The sequence below is a fragment of the Echeneis naucrates genome, chromosome 20, assembly GCF_900963305.1.
Source record: "Echeneis naucrates chromosome 20, fEcheNa1.1, whole genome shotgun sequence".
Classification (NCBI taxonomy): domain Eukaryota; kingdom Metazoa; phylum Chordata; class Actinopteri; order Carangiformes; family Echeneidae; genus Echeneis; species Echeneis naucrates.
In genome coordinates this window covers 691505-718200 of record NC_042530.1, presented here as the reverse complement: position 1 = coordinate 718200, position 26696 = coordinate 691505, and the positions used below count along the sequence as shown (strand labels likewise).

Below are 26696 nucleotides of genomic sequence, written 5' to 3'. Positions count from 1 at the left end.
GCTGACTGAATGAAACAGTGACACGCAATGGGACTCAGCAACAGCTGGAAACATCTGGAACCACACACACACACACACACACACACACCAGTAGCACTGGTGTGTGGTTTTTCGGAAAAATAAGAAACAACACAAATGTGTGTGTGTGTTTGTGTGGCAGGTACAATATCTGTTGGTCCTCTGCCCCACTGCCTTCTGGGAATTTATGGAAGTTGACGAGGTTCACCGCCACGGTAACCAAGCATCACATCCTCAGCGGCAACCGTTTCCATGGTGAGGGCATGTTAGAGTGAAACTGACTGATGTCACAAAGTGTCCTCTCTTCCTCTTCATTATTCCTTGCTTCCCTCCTTGGTTTCCTTTCTCCTTCTTTTCCATCCTCTTTCCTCATCCTTCCTTCCTTCCTTCCTTTCCTTTATTCCCTTGTTCTTTTGAAAAAGTTCATTTGCACATTTTTCTTTACTCGATCCTTCAGTCTCACCTTCCGCCCTTCTCCTTCCCTCGCTCCCTGCTTCCTCTCAGCCTGACACAAGGTGTGACACTCGGCATCTCATACCAAAAAACAGACACACACACACACTGATCCGAGCACAATGAGGCTGTTTCTAAAGAGATAAATCACCTGAACTGGAAAGGGTTGGTCATTATGACACACACACACGTTTCAGTGTATTCATTCAGTCAGGTCAGCGTACCCCTCTGCAGGGGGAGATACAATTCCTGCCACTGACAAGAGAAGAATAAGAGGCTGTTGACTGTGTGTCCTATCAAGCTGGTTGTTAAATATCCATGAGACCATTAAGCTAAATAGATGAATGAGACTGTATTACTGCCACACACACACAGACACACAAACACACTGTGTGTCACTGCACTGACTGCTGAATATGAGGATGCCCTTGACTGATTACTAAAATGTCCAGCAGATGATGAGGAAGAGGTTGCTGTCCTCCCTTCCCAGCAGGACATTGTCCAAAGCTTCAGACTGAGTCCAGCATGGTCTGCAGGTCCACAACAAACTGATCTCTGAGCTTTCTACCAGAAACAGCATGAACTTCTTCAGCAGTTTGAGCTCCAGCAGCTCTTCTGTTGGATCAGACCATCAGTGACCTTTGACCCCTGACCCTGTGGTCTTCCTTCCTTCATTTCTCTTCTCCAGTTACAACCTCCTGTTTCCTCTGAACAACAACGCACAAACAGACTTAAGCACTTAAACACTGACACACACACTCCCCTGTGCATGTGACTGCTCCTGCTGGGGGGGGTCCATTTTTGAGTGAGGCAGGTAAAGTGAGCTTTAGACAACTGTGTGCGTGTGTGGGGGTACAGTGTCAGTTGAGATGATAGATAGTTATCAGAAGAAAGGAAATCTTTCTTCTCCTTCTCTGGCGGGCAAGACGAGCTCTCTGCTTTGGTGTGTAGGTGATTCTGCTTGTCCTACACGGTGAAAACTCACAGACACACACAGAGAGCTGAAAATGAAGCGGCAGAGAAAACTTCATTAACTTCAGGAGTTCATCCTCAGTGGAGCAGGACCGCATCATGACAGACTTCTACCCAGTCTTACACTAACGTTAGCAAGAATGAGCAGGTGTTGTGTTTTCCATCCATGTCCAGATGTCAGCAGGTTCCACTGAGTTTAGAGTAAACAGAAAGCAGATTAGCTCCAGTTAGCTCACAGTTAGCTCGCAGTTAGCTCCAGTTTGCTCACTGTTAGCTCTAGTTAGCTCCAGTTAGCTCACAGTTAGCTCTAGTTAGCTCACTGTTAGCTCCAGTTAGCTCACTGTTAGCTCCAGATTTTTCACTGTTAGCTCCAGTTTTTTCACTGTTAGCTCCAGTTAGCTCAAACACCTGATCGGAGCTCTAGCTGCTGGTTCAGTAACAGCGAGGTGGAAAGATGGCTGACTGAGCATCAGCGCAGATGGAGAAACGTCAGCAGGTTAAAGAGACAGGCTGGCAGATCAGCAGCTCTCAGGAGCAACAACAGCAGTCACATGGTTCCTCCATGTTTCCCTCCAGCTCACATCAGCTGCTGTCTGTTCACCAAACCTCACCAATAAACAGATTTATCCAGAAGCTGTCCTTCTTTGGATCTGTAAATAGCTTTATGCTCTCATTCCCAGACAGACGGGGTCAGAGGTCACTCACCACCAGGTTTCCGATGACCATGACCAGCATGAAGACCAGAATGCAGAGCGGCTGCCCGGCGACCTCCATGCAGTCCCACATGGTCTCGATCCACTCGCCACAGAGCACCCTGAAGACGATGAGGAAGGAGTGGAAGAAGTCCTTCATGTGCCAGCGAGGAAGAGTGCAGTCCTTCGAGATCTTACACACACAGTCCTGAACGAAGACATGGCCTCATGTGGTCAGTCTGAAGCTCCACCCACCCGTGACATCCTGGTCAGAGGTCAGAGGTCAGATACGTTACCTGGTAGTTTTTTCCAAACAGCTGCATGCCGACCACGGCGAAGATGAAAACGATGATGGCGAGGACGAGCGTCAGGTTTCCCAGAGCGCCCATAGAGTTCCCAATGATCTTGATCAGGGTGTTGAGGGTCGGCCATGAGCGAGCGAGCTTGAAAACCCGCAGCTGGCAGGAAAGAAAGAGAGAGAACTTCAAAGTAAAGGTCCACTCGTTCTTCAGGTGCCTCCACTGGTATACATTTAGACAACTTTCCCAGCATGCAATGGGGCAACAGACCAAAGGATGTAATGCTCATTTTATGTGTGTCTCTAAACCTGGACCTGGATTCTGGGTCAGAGAAGGACAAGGAAGCCTTTCATCATTCTATCTACTGAAGAGAAAAAGAAATCCAATTGCATTGAAGTTTATGGGAAAATGTCCCTACTCCTCCACTGATTTATTGGCTTCTATTGTCTTCAGTCAGTGTGTGTGGGACAAAATCCAGTTTTATTGACGTGAAACACAAGTGTGTTCATGTTGTGTTCTTGTCTCTGTAAAGTCTTTTGTTCATCTTTGTTGTGAAGAGAAAAAGGAAGAAAGGTTCAAGGATAAAGAGGGAAGAACATCAGAGGGATAAGAGAAAGAGCAATACAACAATACAACAACAAAAAGAAAGACACAAAGATGGAAGTCAGAAACAAAGAATCAAAGTGGATGACAGCGCTTGTTTATCGGTTTGTGTGTTTGCCTGTAGCTGAACTTGACAACAGCCAGAGTGACACTTGGAGAGACTGACGCAGACGGCCTTGAAGAGGGTGTGTGTGTGTGTGTGTGTGTGTGTGTGTGTGTGCGTTTGGGGTCAATATTGACAGCTGTCTTCCTGTTCTTGTTTTCCTGCCGCCGCGGTGTAAAGGTGGCAGCAGATGACCCCCCCTTTTTGTTTTTTGTGTGACATTGCTAATCATCGGCCAATCACTGCATCGCCTGCTGCGACTCATCCCGCCCATCGCCACCACTGTCGGTGCGTCAGCTGTCAATCAACCAGCTCATTGTGTTTTCCTTTTTCTCACCTCTTCACATTTATTATCATTGCAACCATGTTGGAGAGGTTGATGTGTCCACTCAGTACAGTTGGCACATTTATCGGTGTAACCATGAAATGTCAGTAAAAGTTGTGTGTAGTTGTGCGTCCAGCGTGTGACTCACCAGTCTGAAGGAGCGCAGCACGCTGAGCCCCTCCACGTCCGACAGGCCCAGCTCCATGAGGCTGAGGCAGACGATGATGCTGTCGAAGATGTTCCAGCCCGTCTGGAAGTAATAATACGGATCCAGGGCGATTATCTTCAGCACCATCTCCGCCGTGAAGATCCCCGAGAACACCTGACACACACACACACACACAAACCCCAGAGGAATTTTACCACACAGCCAACAAGACGACAAAAATAAGACAGAAAACTGCTTTTTTAAAAATATCAAAAGTCGTTTCAGGTAATTCCTCATAAAACCTCCAAGCCTCAAAACAAACAAGTTTAGAAAGGAAACATTAAAACAACAAACTGCTTTATGATTTACACACAAAGCTAAAAAAGTTAACACAAAGACAGTCAGGTAAGGACGCACACACCCACAGTCACAGACAGACACACACAGAGATGAAAGAGCTAAATGAAGGGCAGAGTTAGCCAAAAGGTAGGACATTTCAGAATGGGTTAGGTTCACACACAAACACACACACAGACACACAAAGAGACATGTCACCTCCTATAACTGAAGTACAGCTGAAGTACACAAGTTCTTTAAAGCCAACAGGAGCTCGGCTGGAAACGAGGAGACGTCCCCGAGCGCTGACACCACAGGCTAACATTAGCATTAGCTTGGAAGCTACCATCACTCAAATGGGAAATGGATTTGTGTAGTTTGGATCGGACCTAATTATGTCCAACACAATGTAAGATATAAAGGAGGAACCACATCCTGCAAAGGTTGTTGGGTGGAACCTGAGGCTGTGGCTGAGGGCGGTGCCTGTTTTGTTGTGACATCACAAAGTACCAGAAGTCCTGACGGCTGTTTTAAGGACTCACCTGGACCACACGGGCCTTTCACATCTATCCATCCATCTCTCTTCAGTGTCTCGACCTGATAACATAAAATGGTCCAAACAATAACCCTTGACTGTGTTGCAAGATGCTGTTGTGTGTGAATTGTGTAGCAGCAGCAGGCGTGTGCGCAGAGGAAGCAGGTTGTTAAGAAAACGGCTCCTCTGTTGATGAGGTGAATTGGAGGAAACTTATTTGAACGTCTCCTGTGGTCTGATCTCTTAAGCCTCTCTGCCGTCTCTCTCTGCAGACCTCAGCTCATCGGGGTTTGACTCGCTCAGCTTTACATCACGTGTGTGTCTGTGTGTGTGTGTTGTGTTTCAAGTATATGTTTGTTCAACTGTGTGTGTGTTTCTAAGCCTCTCCCTGCTTGTTGTTCCAGACTGAGGGGATCCTCGATGTGACACCGGCTACGTGACACACACGTGTGTGTGTGCAGTCTTTATCCTGTGCGAGTGTGTGTCTGTTTCTGTGTGCATCAGACAGAGTTTGTTTCTTTCCCGAAAACTGAGAGTTTTGTGGTTTAATAGACTGTGATGCACAAAATCAGAGGCTCTCTCTGGGGTTATCACACACACACACACACACACACACACAGTAAGATGATCCTCTCATATGGGCTCATTAACTCTGTAGTGCGTTGATTAGCTACTCAACAATCACGCTGTTATTATTACTGACATCAGGAGAGTCTCTCATTTACACACATCCTTATCAGAGTGTGTGTGTGTGTGTGTGTGTGTGTGTTGATGAAGGACGCTCTCTCAGGACAAAGTGGAAGAAAGAAATGAGAGCAGAGAAAGAAAATCTGAAATGAATCACCAAGAAGATGAAGAAGAAAAAGTCTGTTTGTGTAACTGGGAAGAAGTGAGGCCTAAAATGTGGTTTGTCTCCTTTTGTGTTGTTGTCATGTTGTGTTGTTGGTTAGTTGTGTTGACATGTGAACTCAGTGTTTGTGCAGAAGCAAAATCTCTGATTCACCGACTGAGGGGACGAAAAACTACTCACCAGCAAGTCAGTGTGTGTGTGTGTGTGTGTGTGTGTGTGTGTGTGTGTGTGTGTGTGTGTGTGTGTGTGTGTGTGTGCGCTGCTGGCTCACAAACAGGGATGTCAACATCAGCATTCAGCAGTAACAGTAACATCAGCAGAGAGAGCATGACAGACTCACACAGAGAGACACATTAATAACCAGGCAGATGTAACGAGTGAGGCGCACAACACACACATGCATGAACAGGAAAGTGTGTCCAGACTTTTGACTGGTTGTGTAAAAACGTGTAAACCAAACTGGACTTCATCTTAAAAATCTTCACTGAGTCTCAGTTCATCGATCATCATTCTTTTTCTTCTGAAAATCATTTTAAAAAAGGCGTCCTGGCCCTGAGGAGCTCCAACTCTGATTACAGGGATCAGGTGGAAAAGGTGGAACTGGAATCCTGATACATGGACTGAGACAAAGGACCTGGACCGGTGGGCCAGTGCACTGGACTGGGTCCATCCCAGACCTCTGCTCCCGGACAGACACACACAAACTCACTGCTGATGAGTCTCCCTATAATGTCACACATTTCAGGTTCCAGAAAACTCAACACAACAACATTCTGACAAAATCCTGTTTCAGTCCAACTGTCAGTTGAGGACGTGAACGTCTCAGTGTCCTCAGAGAGGTTGTGCGCTTCATGCCCTTTGTGTTTGTGTGGATTGGAGCCTGCAGTGAACGGTGTGTATCCTTTAGAGCTTTACAGACATGGAAATATTGACGTATGAAACGCAGAGCGAAGCTGAAGAGCACAACAACAAACAGAGGAAGCATTAGCTGCCAATGATTCAACCAGCAGAGTGATGTCCTGCCATGATCCCCTACACACTGCCTTACATAACGCACACACACACACACACACACACACACGTCCAGCAGAAAGGTTAGCTAAATGCTAAGCAAATGTGAGGATTAGAGGTTTGATCCTGAAGGAACTCGGCGGCTCTTCTGTCCGTCACAAACAGTCATCTGGTCTACAGCCGGACCAATCTGAGCCCGACAAGGACTGTGGACCCCCGAGTCTGTTCGGGACCAGAAGTTTAATGTTGCTGGCTCTCTGCTCAGATGTTGTGTTCATGCTGCAGTTTTCTGACAGCAGAGGAGGGTACAAAAGTGTTCCTGTGTGCGTCAGGAGAAAGAAGCTTGTTGTGTTTTATTTGTTTGTCGAGTTCCTCGTCAGTGATGTGTGATTAAAAACAGAAGCCTCACCGGGTTAATAAAAGCATCTGGATCCGGATCAGCAGGCAGTCCACCTCTGGGCCCAGCTCCAGTGATTGAACAGCACTGCTGCAGGCCCCCGTTTCTACTTATACACTTTATTAGCATCCTCCGCTCGACGCAGCTGCCTGGAGCCTGAGCTGAGGAAAGCTGACATCCCTGAACACTCACCAGAGAGAGTGTGTGTGTGTGTGTGTGTGTGTGTGTGTGTGTGTGTGTGTGACCAACACGCTGATTTTGGCCGGAGGTATTTCACACCTCAGGTGAACCAATTACCATATTGCATCAACCTATCAGCTCCTGTCAGATCAGCTGCTCACCTGCAGGGTCAAAGAGTGGAGTTAGTCACGGCGGTCTGAAGCAGTCCGACCTGTTTGTGTCAGCTCCGACACCAAACTCACAAAAATCTGTTTGTTTCTCCCGCTCTCTGAACGCTGAGGTTCAGACACTGGACACCTGGTTAGTGTTTTTCAGTACACATGATCTCAGCGAGACATTTTACTCCTTCAGTTCACTGAATAGATGTTTTATGTCGGTATTCTCACAGTAAGCCACTAAATTATGTATTTTTGTGCTTTGTTTTTGTTTGTGTCAGTCGTTTTGTGTGTCTGTCTGAGTAAAGCTTCCTATTGTCCTCACATCTTCAGCGTAAAGAGGATCTGAGTCTGACTCACCAGGTTTCCGATGCTCAGCATGCCGTTGAACTCGTCCGTCATGGGGTAATGCTCCATGGCCATGAAGAGCGTGTTGAGGACGATGCAGACGGTGATGGCCAAATCCAGGAACGGGTCCATCACCATGATCTTCACCAGCCGCTTCAGTCTGAGCCAGCAGGGGTAGCAGTCCCACACCAGGTACCGGTGGGCGAACACGTACCAGCAGGGGTGGCACTTCTTGTGCGACTCCTCCAGTTCTGCAACACAACAGGAACACAATTCAGCACGAACGACGCACTTCACTGCCCTGTTTAATCAAGTGGGACCATTTTCACATAGAGTTCAATGCAATGTGACTCCTTTGGCTTCAGTGTTAGAGCCAGACTCTGTTTGGGTTTTTTATTTTGTTCCTCCGTTAACAGGATTTGTAAGATTAATTATTAATCTGTTGTGTTGTGTAATTTTACAGTTTGTGTGTAATTTACACTGATGTGTGTCAGTTTGATGATAAATCTGTCACTGAATCAAACGGGCGACACAAAAACGTTCATGAAAATCTGACACTAAACCAGCTGTAGTTGATTTAGTGTTTCCTATCGATTCTCGTGTCATTGTGGTGTTGTTGTGTAGCACCAACACAATCACAGTGTAACAGTTTCAGTGATCACCCCCCCACTCCAGCTGTGGAGCTGTGACCCATTTAGACAAATAGTATCATGGGATCACGAGGTCGCGTATATTTACTGTCAAACACACACAACAACCCTGTACTTCACACAGTAAACACACAAACAAACACACAAAGAAAAAGGAAATAAAGAGAGCAGTGAAGGAAGGAAGGAAGGAAGGAAGGAAGGAAGGACAGTGGATTTCTGTATTTCCCTGAATAATGATCTGTTCTCAGAGCAGCCACCGGCGAGGGGAGAGACAGTGACTCAGCAGACCTACACACACACACACACACACACACACACACACACACGGGCGCTTAAAACACACATGAATGCAGCTTTGGACAGATCTGAACCTAAAAAAAAAAAAAAAAAATCCTAAATGTAATTCATGAATATCATCTGACACACACACAAACACACACACACACACACACACACACACACACAGGACCTGGATCTCGTGGCTAATGAGGGTAACCACGATAACACGCTCTCTTCTCTCTCTCTCTTTATTCCATTCTGTCTCTAGCTCTCTCTGCCTTTCTGACTCTTGCACAAACAAAGCCAGTGTTCCCCTGGGTTGACTGGGGCAGCAACACACACGCACACACACACACACACACACACACACACACACACACACACACACACACACACAGGCCAGAAGTGTGAACAGACTCACTTGGATGCAAAATTCAGACAAATACATGGTTACACAACCACACACAGAAACGCACACTGAGGTAAAAAGTCAGGAAAGGTTACAGAAACCAAATGAGGGCAGGAACCAGACTGGACCGGATCAGGCTGGATTGGACCGGATCAGAACGTCCTCCAGGATGACACAAATGAGCTAAGAGGGGTGTTCAGGTTAGTAATCAAATTATTGTTGACATAATAATGAACAAAAGGAGATTCTGGAGGAATCTGAAAATGAAACTCCATCATTGGAGTATTTTGGACAAAGTGGGAATCGAACACGTTTACAGCTGACCCTGATTATTAAGGAAATGATGAGGGAGTTTTTCAGGATGTAAATCTGGTTTATTTGATGAACGACTGATGGAAGTCGATGCTTTTAGACCAAAGTGGAACTCAGATACTCAGTCAGACGGATTTTTTGGACCATTAGAACAAACTCTAATAACCTCCATAACATTGTTAGGATGCAAATGACTCCCTGCGTCTCATTTCACTACCTCATTTATTCATCTATTTCTGGACTCCTCCTAAACTATTGAAACAGTGTGAGGTCCGATGCCGGCGCTCATTTATTCTGTAAAATAATATAAAGTAAAAGTGAATGTGAGTGGATGTTTCATGGCCACATATCCCATGATTCATTGTACGTTGCAGAAAATGGCGACGACAGAAAGCTTGACGACAATGACACAACTTAAAAAGTTAAAGAGACTTAAAAACTTAAAAAGCTGAAGAAGTTACATCATCACAGCAACGAGCCGGGTTTGGCGATGCAGCTGATAATGAGAAGCTAAAATCCTCCACAGAGACGGCGTCCACCCCTCCGTGGACCGTTTCTGTGTGTCCATACCAACCAATCAGAAAGCTGCATTTCCTGTGAGCACGTCAGTCGTGGCTCTCCTCACCTTCCATGGCGTCTGTGAGGTAGCTGGTGGCACTGAGCGCCCGGCCCCTCCCCTCTGAGTTCTGATTGGACGATGGTCGAGGCAGCAGCATCGTACTGAGCTCTGTGCTGGACGTTGGGACCTGAGACAGAGGAGGAGGAAGAGGAGGTCATTCATTTTCGTCTTCATCTCACAGTAAACAGGTTATTTAACACATTCATGGAGACGCACAAGACTGATTCATGAGAATGAGCTGTCTTCCACATCTGTTGCCATGGTGACAACATCCGACACACACAGATTCATGTCAGGTCACATGGGTCATACATGATGCAGCAGCTTCTGTGTGTGTGTGTTAAACTAAGACCTTCTATTGTACTAAATAATCATTGTTGTGTTATGATGAGTCCGGATTGTAACGGGGGAACAGCAATCTGTAGCCACACACACACACACACACACACACACACACACGCACACACATCGCACACATTCTTGTCTGCTATAAAACCCACAATGAGGAGATTTAATAACACTAATATCATTATTTAAAATAATAAATATGAAATAATAATAATAATAATAATAATAATAATAATATTATGTGGGCCTGGACTTGGTCTGGATCTGGACTGGACCTGGTCTGATTCGGTCTGGACTTGGTCTGGACCCAGCCTGGACTCAGTCTGGCCCTGATCTGGACTCGGACTGGACCTGGTCTGATTCGGTCTGGACTCAGTCTGGACCTGATCTGGACTTGGTCTGGACTCGGTCTTGACCTGGCCTGGACTCAGTCTGGACCTGATCTGGACTCGGTCTGGACCTGATCTGGACTCGGTCTGGACCTGTTCTCGACTCGGCCTGGACCCGGTCTGGACCCGGCCTGGACCCAGCCTGGACCCGGTCTGGACCCAGCCTGGACTCGGCCTGGACCTGTTCTCGACTCGGCCTGGACCCAGCCTGGACCCGGTCCAGAGGACACACTGAGGCGTCTCGGAGGTCTGAGAGCTCAGATGAACTGGGGTGCCCCTCGTTCACTCAGGTGTGATTACATAAGACTTCCTGGTAACTGTTCCTCCAATGAGACATGACGCATTGGGCCTGAAGGTCACCGCCCACAATGACGCCTACATCCTGTCTGTGTGCCAGGCAGGGAAGCACCAAGGAAACACACACACACACACACACACACACACACACACACACACACACACGAAAGCAGCCAACCCTGCACTAATTCAGCTTCTCTTAGCTGCTGTAATGTTTCCCTCTTCATTCTCCTCCCACTCACCTCGCCATCACAGGTTTCACTTCAGGTGTTCGACAGCCAATCAGATTCTTTCTCCCCCAGCTCCACCCATTTTTTCATGAACACAAATCAAGTCTTCCCCGACTGAAACATTCAGACTTTTAGTCTTTGTTGTTTCTGACAGAAAACGTCTCCATGTCGTCGTAGTTTCACTTTCATGTCCGTCACATTCATCAGAACAGTTTTTGTCCTCAAGACGCCAAATAGGTCGCTCTGATCGGTTAACATGGCGCTAAATGTTCCTCTCGCTTTTTGTAGGAAAAGAAGGTGTTGAAGTGGACAGAGTAACATCAGTAAGGCTCGATCCTCGACTTATTTAAGCCACACTGAGACCTAATTTATAGAAATAATCTGTTTAGTATTTAACAGCTCTTGTTGTCCTTGAAAGGAGGAAACATTAAACTGCAGGTCTGACTGTTAAGATCTTCCCAGCAAAGTGGGCACTTTTTTCCTTTTCCTTATATAACGGCGTGGATCCGGGGGCAGGTTGTCGGCAGGTGGAGGTGACTGAACAGCCCCAGGCGTGGAGCTGACCTGCTGCCTGATGGGAAAAAGGCTCAACTGTAAACAAGCATCAAAATAAATGTAATCCCCGATGACTCAGAGCCGTCTGCTCTCGGCAGGTTTAACAGGAATTTTCTGAAACTGATACCACATCTGAGAGTCGGTGACACCCCCCGCAGGAAAAACCGCCTCGGCCCAAAGTGAGACTGCCAACGACCGAAAGTACAAAAGTTCTGGTTTCACCAAAGCTGAGGGGGAACCTTGATGAAGGGCGGCTGTCTTAGACCGAGAGAGGAATTATGACACACAACACAACACAACACAACACAACGAACACACATTCTCATTACTGCAGGTGTGTTTAAGTGTCATCAACACATTAGTGAGTCGTGAGTCAGACCAACATCAGCTCTGGTGCTGATGAGTCTGAGGTCAGGCGTACACATGCAGAACACGCCATCAGGGGCCCCGTTTGAGGGGACGGCTCCAAACAACCAAACAAACAAACCAAAACACGTCAGGATGATTAACCCCCCCAAACTGTTTATCCATATTTGGACATTTTGGTTGCAGAAACTTGAAACATCTCATTCACAAGCTGCGAGGAAGCAAGGAAGCAAGGAAGCAAGGAAGCAGGTGGAAGGATGAAGGAATCAGGACTCTGAGGAGCCTACAGAGGTGGAGTGTGTGTGTGTGTGCGCATTAGTAACATGTCTGTCCTGTTATGTGTGGCTTTTGCCCATGATGCCATAGCAGGGACACTGTGTGTGTGTGTGTGTGTGCAGATGGGGGGAATACCACAGCATTGTTATCTTAGCAAGTAGATATGAGTGTGTGTGTCTGTGTGTGTGTTTAGTTCATGATATCAGAGTGTAGTTATGCAAAGCGCTGATTCATAATTCACATGTCAGAGTGTTGGATGGCCGGAGGCTCCACCATTGTTTCCACTGCAGCGGACACACACACACACACACACACACACACACACACACAGTACTCACACTCTCCTCCTTGACCTTCTCCATGGTGCAGGCAGGCAGCTGCCCCTGCAGTGGTGGGGGTGAGACCCCATTGTGGTCTATGGCCACGAACAGCTTCCCGTTAACATTTAGAGTCGGATAAAACACCTGGGAACACACACACACACACACACACACACACACAGGAGAGGAAATGTGTGGTGGTATCTTTAAACACAGCTCGACCCCCCCGCCTCATATGACCTTGGATGTTTGGACAGGAAGTGGCTCACCTGCGAGCTCTTGCTAGTCGTACTGAAGGTGCTCGGCCGCCGTTTGGGCCACGGTTGGGGCAGGATGCCGCTGAAGGTCCCACCGCTGTAGGTCCGGACCCCCACCCCCTCCACCACATCGCCCGGGACGCTGTACTCGTCGTCAGCCATCTCCCCATCCGATCCACGACTCCTCAGGCGGAAGTTGAAGATGGAGGAGACCTGGCTGCTTCGCCGCGTCCTTGTGGAGAAGGAGCGGGCAAGGAGGGGGTGGAGGGGCTGGAGGGGGCGGGGACATCAAAGATGATGGGACATATCACATGAAGCTAAATGAAACGCCGAACATGCAGATCCTCCTCCTCTCACCTTCCCCCCCTCCGTCACGTCCACCTGCAGCAGCTTTTCCTCCGACAGGTTGGCCTCCACGTCGGCCACTCCCATCAAGGCTTGGCTCCGCCTTCGCTCTTCCAAGGTGTCCAATGGCGGGCCAAACGGCGAGAGGTCTGGTGACATCAAGGAGTCTAAGTCGACAACTTTTTGGGAGGCAACCTGGTTAAGAAAAGAACACAAAGTTCACATACGGTTGTGAGACCTTGGTGTTGAAACCAGGCCAGACTCAGGACGCCATCGGCCGGTTTACCTGCTGCTCTTTCTTCAGCCGTTCCATTGCCAGCTGGAACTCCCGCTCTTTCTGCCAGGCCTCCGCGATGGTCGCCTGGTTCTGCTCCTCGTACGCCATGGCGACCACAGCCAGGATGAGGTTGACCAGGTAGAAGGAGCCCAGGAAGATCACCACCACAAAAAACACCATGTAGGTCTTACCAGCCGAACGCAGCGTCTGTGGACGCACACGTCAGAGGAGACAAACAACACGATGAAAGACACGTGAAATAAATTCATGTGGAATTAAAGAATTATTTATATGTACAGCTATTATCTTTATCTTAATCTTATCTTAATCTTCATTAAAAATGAATTATTGTACGTGTAACTAGCCCCGCCCCCTAACCCCTCCCCCTTCCCTCGAAATTGTACATAAACTCATCAGGAGAACGTTTACTGAGGAAGAGGAGGAACATTATCTGGACACTGGATGTTGGACTATTAATAATATTCATATTAATTTTGAAATATTTGATTAGTGATCATTGATGATGTCATAACGAGTGCACCTATCACAGGTGTAGCTCGATCATGTGACGTCACCTGGTGGTAAAGGTTCTCCCAGTAATCCTGAGTCATCAGGCGGAACAGGGACAGGAAGGCCCAACCGAAGGTGTCGAAGCTGGTGTAGCCGTAGTTCGGGTTCCTTCCTGCCTTCAGGCATTCAAATCCATCCGGACACTTCCTGCGTCCGACACACACACACACACACACACACACACACACTTAGTGTATCTCTCAATATTTCTCTCTTACCACCACAGAAATGAATAAATGAATGTGCAGAGATCTGTCCATCAACAGTGGGACCCGCCCACATGTGTCACTGTGGAGATGGAACAGACAACGCAGTGACGGCGTTCATCTTATTTGACATTCCACAATCGAATCCCATCACGTTCCCGCCCACCCACACAGTCACATCCCGCTCACTGATGCACAGCACCGGCCGAGGGGCAAATACTGCAGGGGTCAAAGGTCAAACTATCTCAGACTCACTCTGGACAATAACCTCCGAGATGCACAACAACAACAGGAAAACACAACACGGAGGCCGGACAATCAATAATCAAAAACAAACAAAAAACAATCACTGAAAGCTGAAAGCTCGTGAGTAAAAAATTTTTCAGGGAAGAATCTGACAAAACATTCACAAACACAGTCAGAAAAATGTCCTGCAAACATAAAACAGACAAACAATCCACAAATTAAAATATGAATGTGAATCATTCTAATTCATTTGCATATGCACATAATCACCAAACACTGGTGACTTTTAAAGAATCATTTTCTGTATTTATGTTTATAAATGTCGCCTTTGCTCTTCTTGGTTTTTTGTTACGACATCAGATTTTGAATCATGTTTTAAGATGAGAAACTTTTAATCAGAACATAGCACTAAAAGCCATAAAATGTAAATGCAAGTAGAAAATTTATTTACAAATGTTGTCAGTATTCGGAGGATTCACATGAACGCTTCTGATTTATGAGTTTTGTGTATTTGCATCTGTTTATATTTGGAAGATATTTCTGTGAGTTTGTTCATTTGTTTCGCACAAATACTGAAACCAATCTGGCTCGGTCCACTGAGGCCTGTGAGACCTAAAAGGCTTCGAAATAATCATTTGGGCTCCAACAGATTCCAGCAGTCAGTGTTAAAGCAGAAGATTCAGATAGATTTAAAAGTACAGAGAAGCCACGACGGTGTTTCCGGCGTCGGACCGAGTGAAGGAGTTCTGCAACAAACTTCTGCTTTAACAAAGCTCTGACTCACTCAGGAGCTCCACTGCTGAATCACAGACGCTCCCCAGGGGATTCAAACCGACAACCCCACAGCCACAAGCCCACCGCGCTGACCTCCGTTCCAGCTGGCACCGCCCCCACCAGGCCGCCGCTGCCGCCAACGCAGCAGATAGGAAGGTTTTCAGGTTCCGTCTGTATTTATTATCACTTTACTACACAGCGTTTGGTGGGAATTCATTAAGGACACGAGTAAATAAACCACCCAGTTATATAAGCTTTACATAACAGTGTCAGAAATACAACGGAAGTATCATCACCATAACTCCACGATGCTTCTTCTTCGTTTCAATTACATTTTGGCAACAGCACAACACACAAATTTAACACAAATTTGTGTGTTTGTGTAAGTTTAGTTTTATTCCTGCTCCTGTATTTTATGGTACCAGCCTTCATGTGATAATGAAAAGCTGAGTGCCTGCTTGTCCAAACATTACGGTACCAGCGATCAATGCTGACACAGTGAGCAGCTTTAAGTTTTACGGTACAGTTACGTCTTGTGAAAATAATCAGAGAATCACACGGAGCCACCGATGAGTGTTACCATAAGAAGAATCGATGGATGGAAACGAGCGGGAACGGCCGCTGATATTACAAAGATTACAGTTTCACTTCAGGAACGCACACAAACACACAATGTGACGAACCGGTCTTCAGGCCAGTCATTTTGATGCCAGTTAGACTGACACCTGATCAAGGCCACCACACACACACACACCCTGAATGTGTGTGTCATTCCTCCACTCCCATCTGTCCATCTCATGGCAAGTGAGTCAACATGGTGGCATGTGAGTGTGTAGAGTGGATGTGAAGTGTGTGTGATGGGTTGACTGAGTCTGTGTGTGTGTTTAAGGGGCTGGAGGACATAAAGAAGTGTGTTAAAGGCTGACTGTAGAGTGTGTGTGTGTGTGTGTGTGTGAGGTGTCAGACTGTCAGAGTCAGCAGTTATCTCTCACACACACCTCTGTGTGTGTTAATGGAGGGACACCACTTCAGACCCCCCACTCTCACTAAAGGGGCCCCTCAGCCCAGCACTTATACACCTGCATCACACACACACACACACACACACACACACACGTGTCTGCACTCAGACATGTCTGGTGAGTGTCTGCTGCTGTGGACACAAATATAAAAACTCAGTCAGGTTTAATTGGATGTTAACACGTTATCAGCCTTCTACCAAATAAATAAGAACTACACATCCTGACTTTTCTTTATTTCATTTATCAGAAGTTTGAGTCGCTCAAAGTTTTGACTTGATTGAACAGTTATTCACTGGTTTGACAGAGAATTATGGACAAGGAGACAGAGAAGGAGACAAGGAGACAGAGAAGGAGACATGGAGACAGAGGAGGAGACATGGAGACAGAGAAGGAGACAAGGAGACAGAAAAGGAGACAAGGAGACAGAGGAGGAGACATGGAGACAGAGAAGGAGACAAGGAGACAGAGAAGGAGACAGAAATGGAGACAGAAGTATTTACAAACTCATTTAGAGACAAACAAACACGCTCCGGCTATTCTGGAAGATTTCCAGGGAGATTCTGTGTGTGTGTGTGTGTGTGTGTGTGTGTGTTCAGGAGGTCATGGGGAACATGAAGTGAGCACACACACACACACAGAACCTCTAATTATAACACTCAGGTAAACTCCATTCCAAGAGGAAGAGAGTACTTAGCATCACTATAGCAACCGTATCCCAGAGCTGGTTGCCGGGGGAGACTGCTTTGTGCCACCTCTGCTGGGAGATGGAGGGACTGTGTGTGTGTGTGTGTGTGTGTGTGTGTGTGTGTGTTTACTTTCCGTGTCCGCTGTTAACTGGCTGTTGTTATTGAACTACAGCTTCCTCTATAATCCAGTCTGACTTGAACCCAATCCTGATTTAATCCAGAATAATGTCATCCTGGCAGGTTAATCCAGCAGTCTGGTCCTCTTTAAGACTGACTAATATAATCTGCCCTAATATTCTGATTCTGCTAATATAATCCAGCCCATTCTAATCTGGCCTAATCAATCTAATGCAGAGGTGTCATTCTTTCTGTTGTCGTAATGCTAAATACACTTTAGTAACACAATCCTATCACCTGTCTAATCTAAACTATTATAATCCAGATTAATATATCCTAAATTAATTTGATCACAAATGAGTTACTTTTGTTTTGCATGCCCTGATGTTGCCCACACTAATCTGATATAATCTTGTTTACATTTGACATTTTGTCATTCTAATCTAAACATAAACCACTCTGGTGTAATCTGGTGTGATTTAATCTATGACGACCTGATCCAGTTTAATCTAATCTGGTTTTGTCCATTCTAATTTAATCCTGTTTATCTTATTTTAACCATAAACGGTCCACAAAGCTTCAGTCCATTTTTCCAGAACACCCCGAACGTTCGACATCCGGTGAACAACGAAGGAACCGATTCACCGAGTTCTGCCAACAGCGAATGGAATTACCGAAATGACCCGATACTGGCTGAGAAGCAAAACGTCTCAGCTTTCAGAAACTGCTGGCGTTTCTCCGATAGAGCGAACATTCACAAATTTACGGTAATTCAAAGTGGCGTTGTGCAAATGTGCCGCCGGTGGCACGGTTAATCCAGTCTACAAACTACGGTGTGTTAGCATGCTAACACTAATCCAATCTAACTTTAGGTTGTTGAATAAAAGCTCACACGACTCAAAGAGACATCAACAGGAGGGATGTGAGAGGTCAGAGGTCACCGTTCCTGCGGGAGCGTCAGATTCCACAGCAAAGGTTTTTGGAGTCAGTGACTTACGGGCGGAGAAAATCCCCACGGCTTTGAATGTGTTTGAACATCTCATCAGTGACACAGCAGCTCCTGAAATAGCAGCTAAACTATCGAGGCGGGTCGTCGAACTGTTAGCATCACAGCACAGGCCGGCGCTGGCGGAGAACCAACACTTTGATCACAGCCAGGCGGGAACGCTGTGTGTGTGTTGGGATGGAGCACTTTGATCACCACATTTGGTCACATTAATAACATGTTATCATTAGAACATCTAAACCATCCTGATTACCAGGCATTCACACACACACACAGTTGGTTTCCTGACACAGGCTCAGTCTGCGGTCTGGCTCCGGTTAGCATCAGGTCAGAGAAACCGTGAACGGCCGTATCCGACCTGCTGACGCTCCTTCCTGTTCCTCACGTCACTGCAGAAAATGCCACGCTTCTATTTATTCCAGCAGAGCTTTTAATGCCGCCAAGTCTAAATGTTGCTGAGGAGAGTTTCTTTAGTTTGGAGGGAAAACGTGTCAGACACACTTTAACTTTCCATAAAGAAAAGCCCTGGAGAGTAAAAGCTACTTAACCTTTTCTGGACGGGCCTCGGACCTGTTTATCTTCAGCCGGACCTTTTCTACCTCGTCTGTTAGATGCCCAGACTCATTTGTGTCGTTTGCACCAAATGCTCCTCCAGAGACTTTGTTGTGTCGCACATCAGAGTTTCCAGAGTCCTGAAGTTTACAGTCAGAGCTAAAGACCCTTAAACGTCATTCTACCTACTGACCATCAGGGGGCGACGCCACCGATTACAAAAACGAGTCAGATTGTATTGAAGTTTATGGGAAAATGTCCTTCACAGTCAGATTAAAACAGTTTCACAGCAGAAGAAGAGATGAATTTTTGAAGATAAATCAACTGTTCACTTAAACTGTGTGAGAATCCGGCCTCACAGCTGGAGTGTCAGTCACATGATGGAAATGAGGAAAAGATTGATAAACTTTGAACGTGTGCTGATCGAAATGGACGTTTGTACTCTAACAACTGTTGGTCTGGAGGCCGGCAGAGACAACAGCTCCGGAGAAGCAGCTCTCCAGCGGCTCATTACTCAGCTGTGTGTCGGTATGAGGGCAAGATGCCGGCTTGGCTCCGGTTCAGACACTTGTTGTCGTTCCTCGAGAATAGCACGGAGTACTAAGTCATGTTCGTTTCACCAGCTGCGTCCAAATGATTTATAGCGGGAGCATAATGTGACGCTACAGAAATAGAGCCTGAGAAGCCCACCGTGGGCTTGAGATCAGCTCCAGGTCCGTTCGTGAGGCCTTCTGCCGATCGCTGCTCCCTCCAGAGACTCTGAAGACATCACTGAAGTCTTCTCTTAACTTTCCATGTCGACATCTAAAAACTCTCCTCGCTTTGAAACGCTCTGATTCCTTTTTGCCTGTTTTATTTGCGTGGCCGAGTCCAAAGAGCCAAACAGAAACGGCCGCTGTGTTGTTCCTTTATCCCCGAAGACGTTACGTAAGTGCATTAGTCAAATCATCATGATGCAAATGGAGTAATTAAACAAACTAATGGCTCCGTTTTGTTCCACAGCTGAAAGAAAAACAACAGCCGGCTGTGAAATTATTTCAGACTTGAATTTCTGTTGACGCTGACGTTTTTTTCTGTCAAAACAGGCCAATGTTTTAAAAGCTGAAGAAAAGAACAGACGAAGAAACAAGTTTGAAACTTTAAGAATGGAAGATATTTAAAACTCAAAGGTGAACTCTGATCATCACTTCCTGTCACCATCAGAAAAACACACTGAGGTCGCTCGGTCAGGTCAGGTCTATCCAACACACACACACACACACACAGACCATCTGCTCCCACATGCCATCAGTGTCAACTCATCCTGTGTCAATAAAGCTGCCAGTCAATAAATATTCATTTCTGCGAGATGACTTCCTGCTCCGTCTCCAGGGCGACCCGTCATGTTTGAGGTTTGATGCCGACTCCATAATTGACCTCAGACTGTTTACTGACGTGTTCACTCAGAGGAGGCTGCAGGTTCAGGTTCACCTGACTCGGACCTGTTAGAGGTCTCACTTCTTTCATGTCTGTGAGCTTCGAGCTGGACCATCTTCTCCAGACTCCTCGTCCTGATCAGCGTTTCTCCTTATTTCACTCTCTTTCTAACCCAGTCATCAGATTTTTGATGTTTCAGGTTTGAACTGCGTCTGTTGGCCAAAAGAAACCAGGAGACCAGAAGCGCACCAGGAAAACATTTACTGAGCTGATAAATCAGGGAGGAGAGACATTTTCCCATAAACCCATGAAGTGATGCTAGTCTAAACCTAAATCCAGGTCTCAGCAGCAGCGAGGAGAACAGAGTTTGTGAGTTTATGCTTCTCCTTCAATATTAAATTGTCAGAATCGGACAGTAAATCAGATTTCCTCTTCCTGAGTGAAGCTGCTCCCTTTTTCTGTTTTGTAATCTGTCCTCGGGTTACCCACCGTGTGTGTGTGTGCGGTGGGAGGGCTCGGCCTGTCAGCACAGATTATATACAGGGGGGCGGTCATGATCAAGATGGTGGACATCATCCTGTCTGCAGGAGTTGGACGTCGGCAGGAAGAGAAGGTCAGAGTGTCGACTCCGATGTTGTTTTTCCTGCAGAGGCTTCGTTCACATGCCGACGTTTACTCAGACTTTATTTGTGTACAGTTCAGGTGTCCCTTGTCCTTACGTGTTCGGAGTTTTGTGCGGTTGTGTGTCCATTTGACGTCTCTTGGTATTGTGTTTTATTTGTGTTTATTCAGTGGCGTGGCTGCTGTGACCTAATTCTCCCCTCAGGGATCAATAAAGTTCATCTCATCCATCCAGTGTGGGCTGTTCTTATAACCACTTCACATTAAAGCTCCCACATTTCATTCTTCTCTGTTTTATTTCAGGATAGTAGACTCAACAGAAACCTGGAGCAGCTCAGTAAGTTATTTCCTAACTAGTTTCAAGTCTTCAGCATTAAATGATGACCAGAAAGCAGGGGATGGATTCAGGGGGCGGGGCGACTGAGTGATTGAGACTGAACACCCAATCAGGAAAGAGTCCAGAGAGGCAGATCCACCGTGTCCTCCAGATACAGTTTCTTAAAAAAACCAAGATGGTTGACGGATAATTTGAAGGTCGGGTTCAGTAATCAGGGTGATCAGTGATCGGTCCTCAAATCAAACTGAGGGTCAGTATGTATGTATGTAAGTGTTGCAGGAGGAGGAGAAGAGGAAGAGGAAGAAGAAGAAGAGGAAGAGGAAGAGGAAGAAGAGGAAGAGGAAGAGGAAGAAGAGGAAGAGGAAGAACGAGAAGTTGATGTACTTCATATCCAACACGGATGAAACTGTTCGTCTTTGCAGGAGTAAACTTCATTTCTCCTCAGGGGTTTTCAACGGGAAAACAAAAGGACCATAAATGCTTTAGAGCTGCCTGTTATCAACACACACACACGCACACACATGCAGACACACACACACACACACACACACACACACACACACACACACACACACACAGTTATCTCCCAGTGGACCAGTGTTTAGGTGGTGGAGGCCTCTTTTGTGTCTTTGGCTGAACATCGGACAGATGTCACATTCACAGCCTCCCAGAGAGCTCATAACTCAAACTAAACACACACACACACACACACACATCCTCGCATGCACACACACATACATGCACTCAGACAAAATCAACCTGCATTTTGAAAAATGTTTTCAATATTGTAGTTGAGTTATTGATCAGTGCTGCTTTTACCATAATGTTTTAACCGTTCATAAATGTATGTGTGTATGTGTATGTGTGTGTGTGTGTGTGTGTCAGGGGGGGGCTGCTGAGAGCTTTACAGCTCTCTCACACACACACACACACACACACACACACACACACACACACACACACACACACATCAGCCGTCCATGGACATGCTACCACCAGCAGTGAATGCTAGGCTAATGGAATGAGGAATATCAGCTCTATGACGTTGTGTATTCCAGGAAATTCAACCCCCCCGGCAGCCATTTCCTCACGGCCGGGCTCGGCCATATTTCTCACTAACTGCTGCGGTGACAGCGGAGTCTTTGTGAGAGGAAGCTGGCTAAACGATGATGAAAGCCGGACCGCCACCTCTGCATGTCTACGTTCTCATCCCGTTCTGGGCTGATCGAACGTTCCAGATGTTTTCAGCTACGATGAGGAAAACAGCTGGAGCTCTATCAGTATCAGGGCTCTTTAAGGTTACCATAACGACATCAATGGTACTGAATTTGAGTGTCTGACGTCGGTTCATCGGTTCATGCTCGCCGATCATTGGGTGGCGACCAAAGCGACTACACGTTCTAAATTTGAGGGACGTTTGGAGCGCGTCCTTCACACCCAGTTAAACTTTTTAAAAACAACCAGGTGTTTGAAAAACTCCACCGCTCCACTGAGAAGTAGATTTTTAGGCTGCTTTTTTCAGAGCTTCGGGTTTCTTTTTGGCTGAAGGAAACCAAATTAGGAAATAAATGAGATTCGTTCTACAGGAGGGAATATTTGTGAAAGGCTGGAAGAGTCGGTGAGGATTTTTGGACTTTCCTTCAAACACATGATTTTTGTTTTCTGTTTATTCTGCCGGAAAATATTGGCTTAAATAATCCTCTCAGAGTCTCAAATGTAAAAACAGATGAATCAATGGCAGCTGGGACGAACATTCAATACTTTTAAAATCACATGAAAGCAGATTCAGGATGAATAAACCACATGGGGGCGGTTGGACGCTGTCCTGGTGAATCAGCCTCCCCTCCCGAATCAGACCCTCCGAGTCCCATCGCTTACTCACTTCCTCCCGCCGACCTCTGGGGTCACATGCCGCATGACAACGAGCTCCTGTAACGAGAGCCATTAATTAAGAGCGGCCCTAATGAGGCAGCCGCCATCGGCCCGGCTGTCACCCCGTATCGCTGCCGTGTGCTTGGCACATGGTTGGCATGTTGCTGGCATGTCAGCAGAACGGTGACGGGTCACGTGGCGGACGGCACGCACATATTTTATAGGTCACAGCTTTCCTTCTCTGCGTCTCCACGGCATTACAACCATTTTGGAGTTGTCGTGTTTTCAGCTCCGGCTCTTTGTTCAGCCAGTTTCTGGCTGGTTAAAGGCTTTACAGCTGGACCGGCTCAGGATTGGCTCCGCTCACCGGAGAACTACTGAAATCCAGCCAATCGGTGCGCGTCTGCTCAGCAGGTTTTCCCCGTTTGAATCGGAGCTATCATTCAGTTTATCTGCCTGGTTTCAGGAGCTGACAGTGAGCCAGAGGAGACACATGAATTATAAAGCTCCTCTCAGCGACACATTCATTGTTCCATAGAGCTGATTGAGGACAAACAACCAGGATGAGATAACGCCTGGAAACATCATTTACATCGGCTGTAAATGCAGCCTGTAATATTTTAAGTGCAGTGAAATTATTACGTCATTAGTTTGATCATCTCTGGCCTGAATCACAAAACACACAACTGTGATTTCACTGATCTGTCCATTTTATCAGACAAATGTACAGTTTTAAATAATGCGGCGAGACGATTCTGTCGAAAAAACTGAGAAACTGTGGAGCTGCAGCCGCCACGACGCCTCAGAGCCGTCGTGATGTTCCAAGTACATTTAGAGATAATTGCCTGAATATGCAGCTACATCCCAGATATGTCATTTTGAAAAAGGGCAAATTCTTTTTTGTTTCTGGAGAGAAAACATTCAGGAACGAGGGTCCGAGCACTGAATGTCCCCTGATGAACCTGCACTCATCCTCCTCTTCTTTTTTGGGAATATCAGGGCTTTGTTCGCTCTGTAGCCCCGCCCCTGAGGCAAGCGCCGTTCCCAGGCCTCACACGGACAGATGCAGACGGATAAAGTGTGTCCGAGCAGATGCTGCCAAACTGCTTAGCCGGGCCAGTGCGTCGTGTCCCGAGGCGAGCTGAAGTCACGATGCAGCCAAAAACAAAAATACCTGGAGTTCGCGCTCCGTCGTGGTCAGACACTGAGTCTCTTCGTTCAGCCAACAGAAACAGGGAACGGATCCAAAAAGAGGAAAGGCTAATTAACTGAATCATTAAATGAGCTTTGATCAGCTTTTTCACCGGCTGAGGAAAATGTAAAAACCTGCAGAAACTCAGAAGTTCTCTTGTTAACAGGGTCGTCTTTCTTCAGACTACAGACGGATATTTTCCGTCCGTCTGTTCGTCACACTGAAACTAAAAGGTGCAGCATCTTTACATGTTGAGATCCCTCTGAGCAGCATTTCCACATCATCAGAATCACTCATCTCATCGGAAAAACACGAAGAATCAACTGGTTTCGGCTTCTCGAATGAACAACATGTTTATTTGGTCATTAATGAGGCTGAACGGCGGCTAACGGGCGCTCTGGCTCCAGAGTCAGTCTACAAATCTACCTGATTGGTTCAACTCTGGACCTGGTCCCAGCAGGACATTATCTACAGCTGCACACTGTGTCCAGCTGGTCGTCTTCCCATGATGCATCCTGGCTGACCAGGACCTTGTCGTCCTCCTTTTGGTCGGTCCAGATCATCCCTCAGAGCTGCAGTCTCCTCATCATACTGGATCATTTTTCTGCTTTCTGACCGATCCCACCCGCTGAGTGGTATCCATGGTAACCAGGTGAGCAGCGTTCATCTCGCCCGTCAGCGGCCGTGCCGTTATGGCCGATTGTCGTGTGTCTGTGGTTGGAACAAAATCACTTCACAAACGGAAAGTGGCTGTCTGAACAGAAAATCTGGGATGTGACGCCGCAACAAAAACTAAAAGGAAAAACAGTTCTGATTCGAAAGTGTCGCCGACCTTGGACCAAATGTTCCTGCAGCACCGGACTGCACTGGGCTAATGTGTGTGTGTTGCAGCTGGTTGTATGACTCGCAGTGTGTCAGTGTGTATGTCAGAGTGGGTTAGCTCAATGACCTTTGCCCCCGGGCCGAGCGAATCAGCATCATGCACAAGCAGAGCAGCTTCAGCACAGGAAGCAAACAACACTGTGATCAACATCACTGTCATCACTGCTCGCTCGCTCATCTCTCTCTCTCTCGTCCTCCAGCAGCGTCTCTCTTGTCCAATAACTCAACCAGCTCAGTTAACTGTTGACTCACTGAGTTTCTGAGACCAAAACATCCAACAGTCCATCATCATCATCAACCATCATCCGCCATTCTGTTTTACTGAAGACTAAACTAGAGACTGAGACCATAAACTCATTAGGAAAACGTTTACTGAGGAGGAGGAGGGATATTTTCCCATAGATTTCAACCCAATCTGACTTCTTTCTATAGCTAACTGGTCCATCCGGAGGCTTCAGTGCGTTGACTGCTGGACGGCGGTGAGCTTTTCGTGGCCGTGTCACTCAGTGTCTGCTCTCAGATACTCATCCGTCCTGAAGTGTCACACAACACGGCCGAACACGCAACCGGCAGCAAGACACACACAGCTCAAACAGCAGACGTCCTGAAATAAACCAAAGGAAAAGCTCAACGTCTCCAGCTACTGACGGCTGACTGAGTTTGAGCCAGGACTCACTGTTCGCGGCTGCAAACCGCCATGTTGGATGAGTGACAGGAACCTAAAGAGACAGAGATGTTTCTGCGACTTCCTGCACGCCGCTCCAGCTGATCTGAAGTTTCTATCTTCGTCTGATCAGGATTTCTGCTCATCAGTGATGAAAAATCAGCTCCAAATATCTGTTTGTCTTAATTCTGTCAACACCATAAACTCACAAGCACACAAGACTGAGCCACAGACTCTCCAACCTCCTGCCTACATTACCCACAGTGCAACAGATCCTGGAGTCGACTCACCCGGCGTCGCTGCTGTTCCCGCAGATTAAAGCATCCTTGGATCCTTCCACCTTGTAGAAGTTGTCTAGGAAAAAAAAAATAACAGGTAAGATTCAGATTCAATTCTTCATCCTCCTTTTAATATTTTTATACATTTATTATTATCTATAGGAAGAGTTTCAAAATAAAGCGTCAGCATCCAAACTATTTTCCAGTTTTATGTTTTCCATCTTGTTTTAGTATGAAATTCTAATCTTAATTCTCCTCTCTGCCCTTTGACAGCTGCAGGTAAGTGTGCTGGTTAATCGTGTTGTGTTCAGGTTCAGCTGGGAAAAGATCACTGGGAGGCGTCTGAACCTGAAGTACTAACCAGTCCTTGCAGGTTTTTTTAAACAAGTTCCTGAGTTGTGACTAAAAGTGCTGATACTGTCAGGTCTGTGTTTCTGGGAAGCTCAGGTGAGTCTTCCTGCTCAGTCCGTCTGTCCGTCTGTTGCCGATCAATAAAGCCATCTGGGTCAGAAACCATCTGAGCAAGAGGCCATAAAATCAGAAGCATTACATGGTCCACGGTTCGCTGAGCATTTATTCAACACTTAAATATGACCATGAGCCATCTCCAAGTACATTAATACACTTTAATATCATCAGTTCAGGCACCGCTGCGCCCGAACGTACTCAGGAACTCAAGTATGAAACAACAATGTAAAAGCTTTTAATGCACGTCTGCAGGAACAAAACACAAGCTTCTTTTTTCAGCTGCGGTTTGGAGGCTCATTATTTAATCCTCACCACAGACATAAATGTATTTAACCTGTTGAGGCATCCAGAAGTTCACTTCTCCAGGAAGAACAAACTTCAGAAGTGTCCGTACGGTCTAAAGGCTGATGTCAAAGCTCCAGAGAACACTCAT

General features: G+C 46.6%; 1 protein-coding gene across 5 annotated transcripts in view; it reads right to left on the bottom strand.

Moving 5' to 3' along the window:
• The window catches only part of LOC115060804 (sodium channel protein type 4 subunit alpha-like), an 82236-nt gene that overhangs the window by 25557 nt on the left and 29983 nt on the right, over window positions 1-26696 (bottom strand). For 4 of the 5 annotated variants that reach the window (XM_029528915.1, XM_029528913.1, XM_029528916.1 and 1 more), the window contains exons 9-19: window positions 25808-25871; window positions 13930-14071; window positions 13364-13561; window positions 13090-13272; window positions 12745-13002; window positions 12494-12619; window positions 9701-9821; window positions 7438-7676; window positions 3614-3787; window positions 2432-2593; window positions 2149-2343 (exon numbers count right to left, since the gene is read on the bottom strand). In XM_029528915.1, the coding sequence (XP_029384775.1) occupies window positions 2149-2343; window positions 2432-2593; window positions 3614-3787; window positions 7438-7676; window positions 9701-9821; window positions 12494-12619; window positions 12745-13002; window positions 13090-13272; window positions 13364-13561; window positions 13930-14071; window positions 25808-25871 (1862 nt within the window). The remainder of the gene's footprint in view (window positions 1-2148; window positions 2344-2431; window positions 2594-3613; window positions 3788-7437; window positions 7677-9700; window positions 9822-12493; window positions 12620-12744; window positions 13003-13089; window positions 13273-13363; window positions 13562-13929; window positions 14072-25807; window positions 25872-26696) is intronic. The other variant, XM_029528917.1, reaches the window with a different exon arrangement.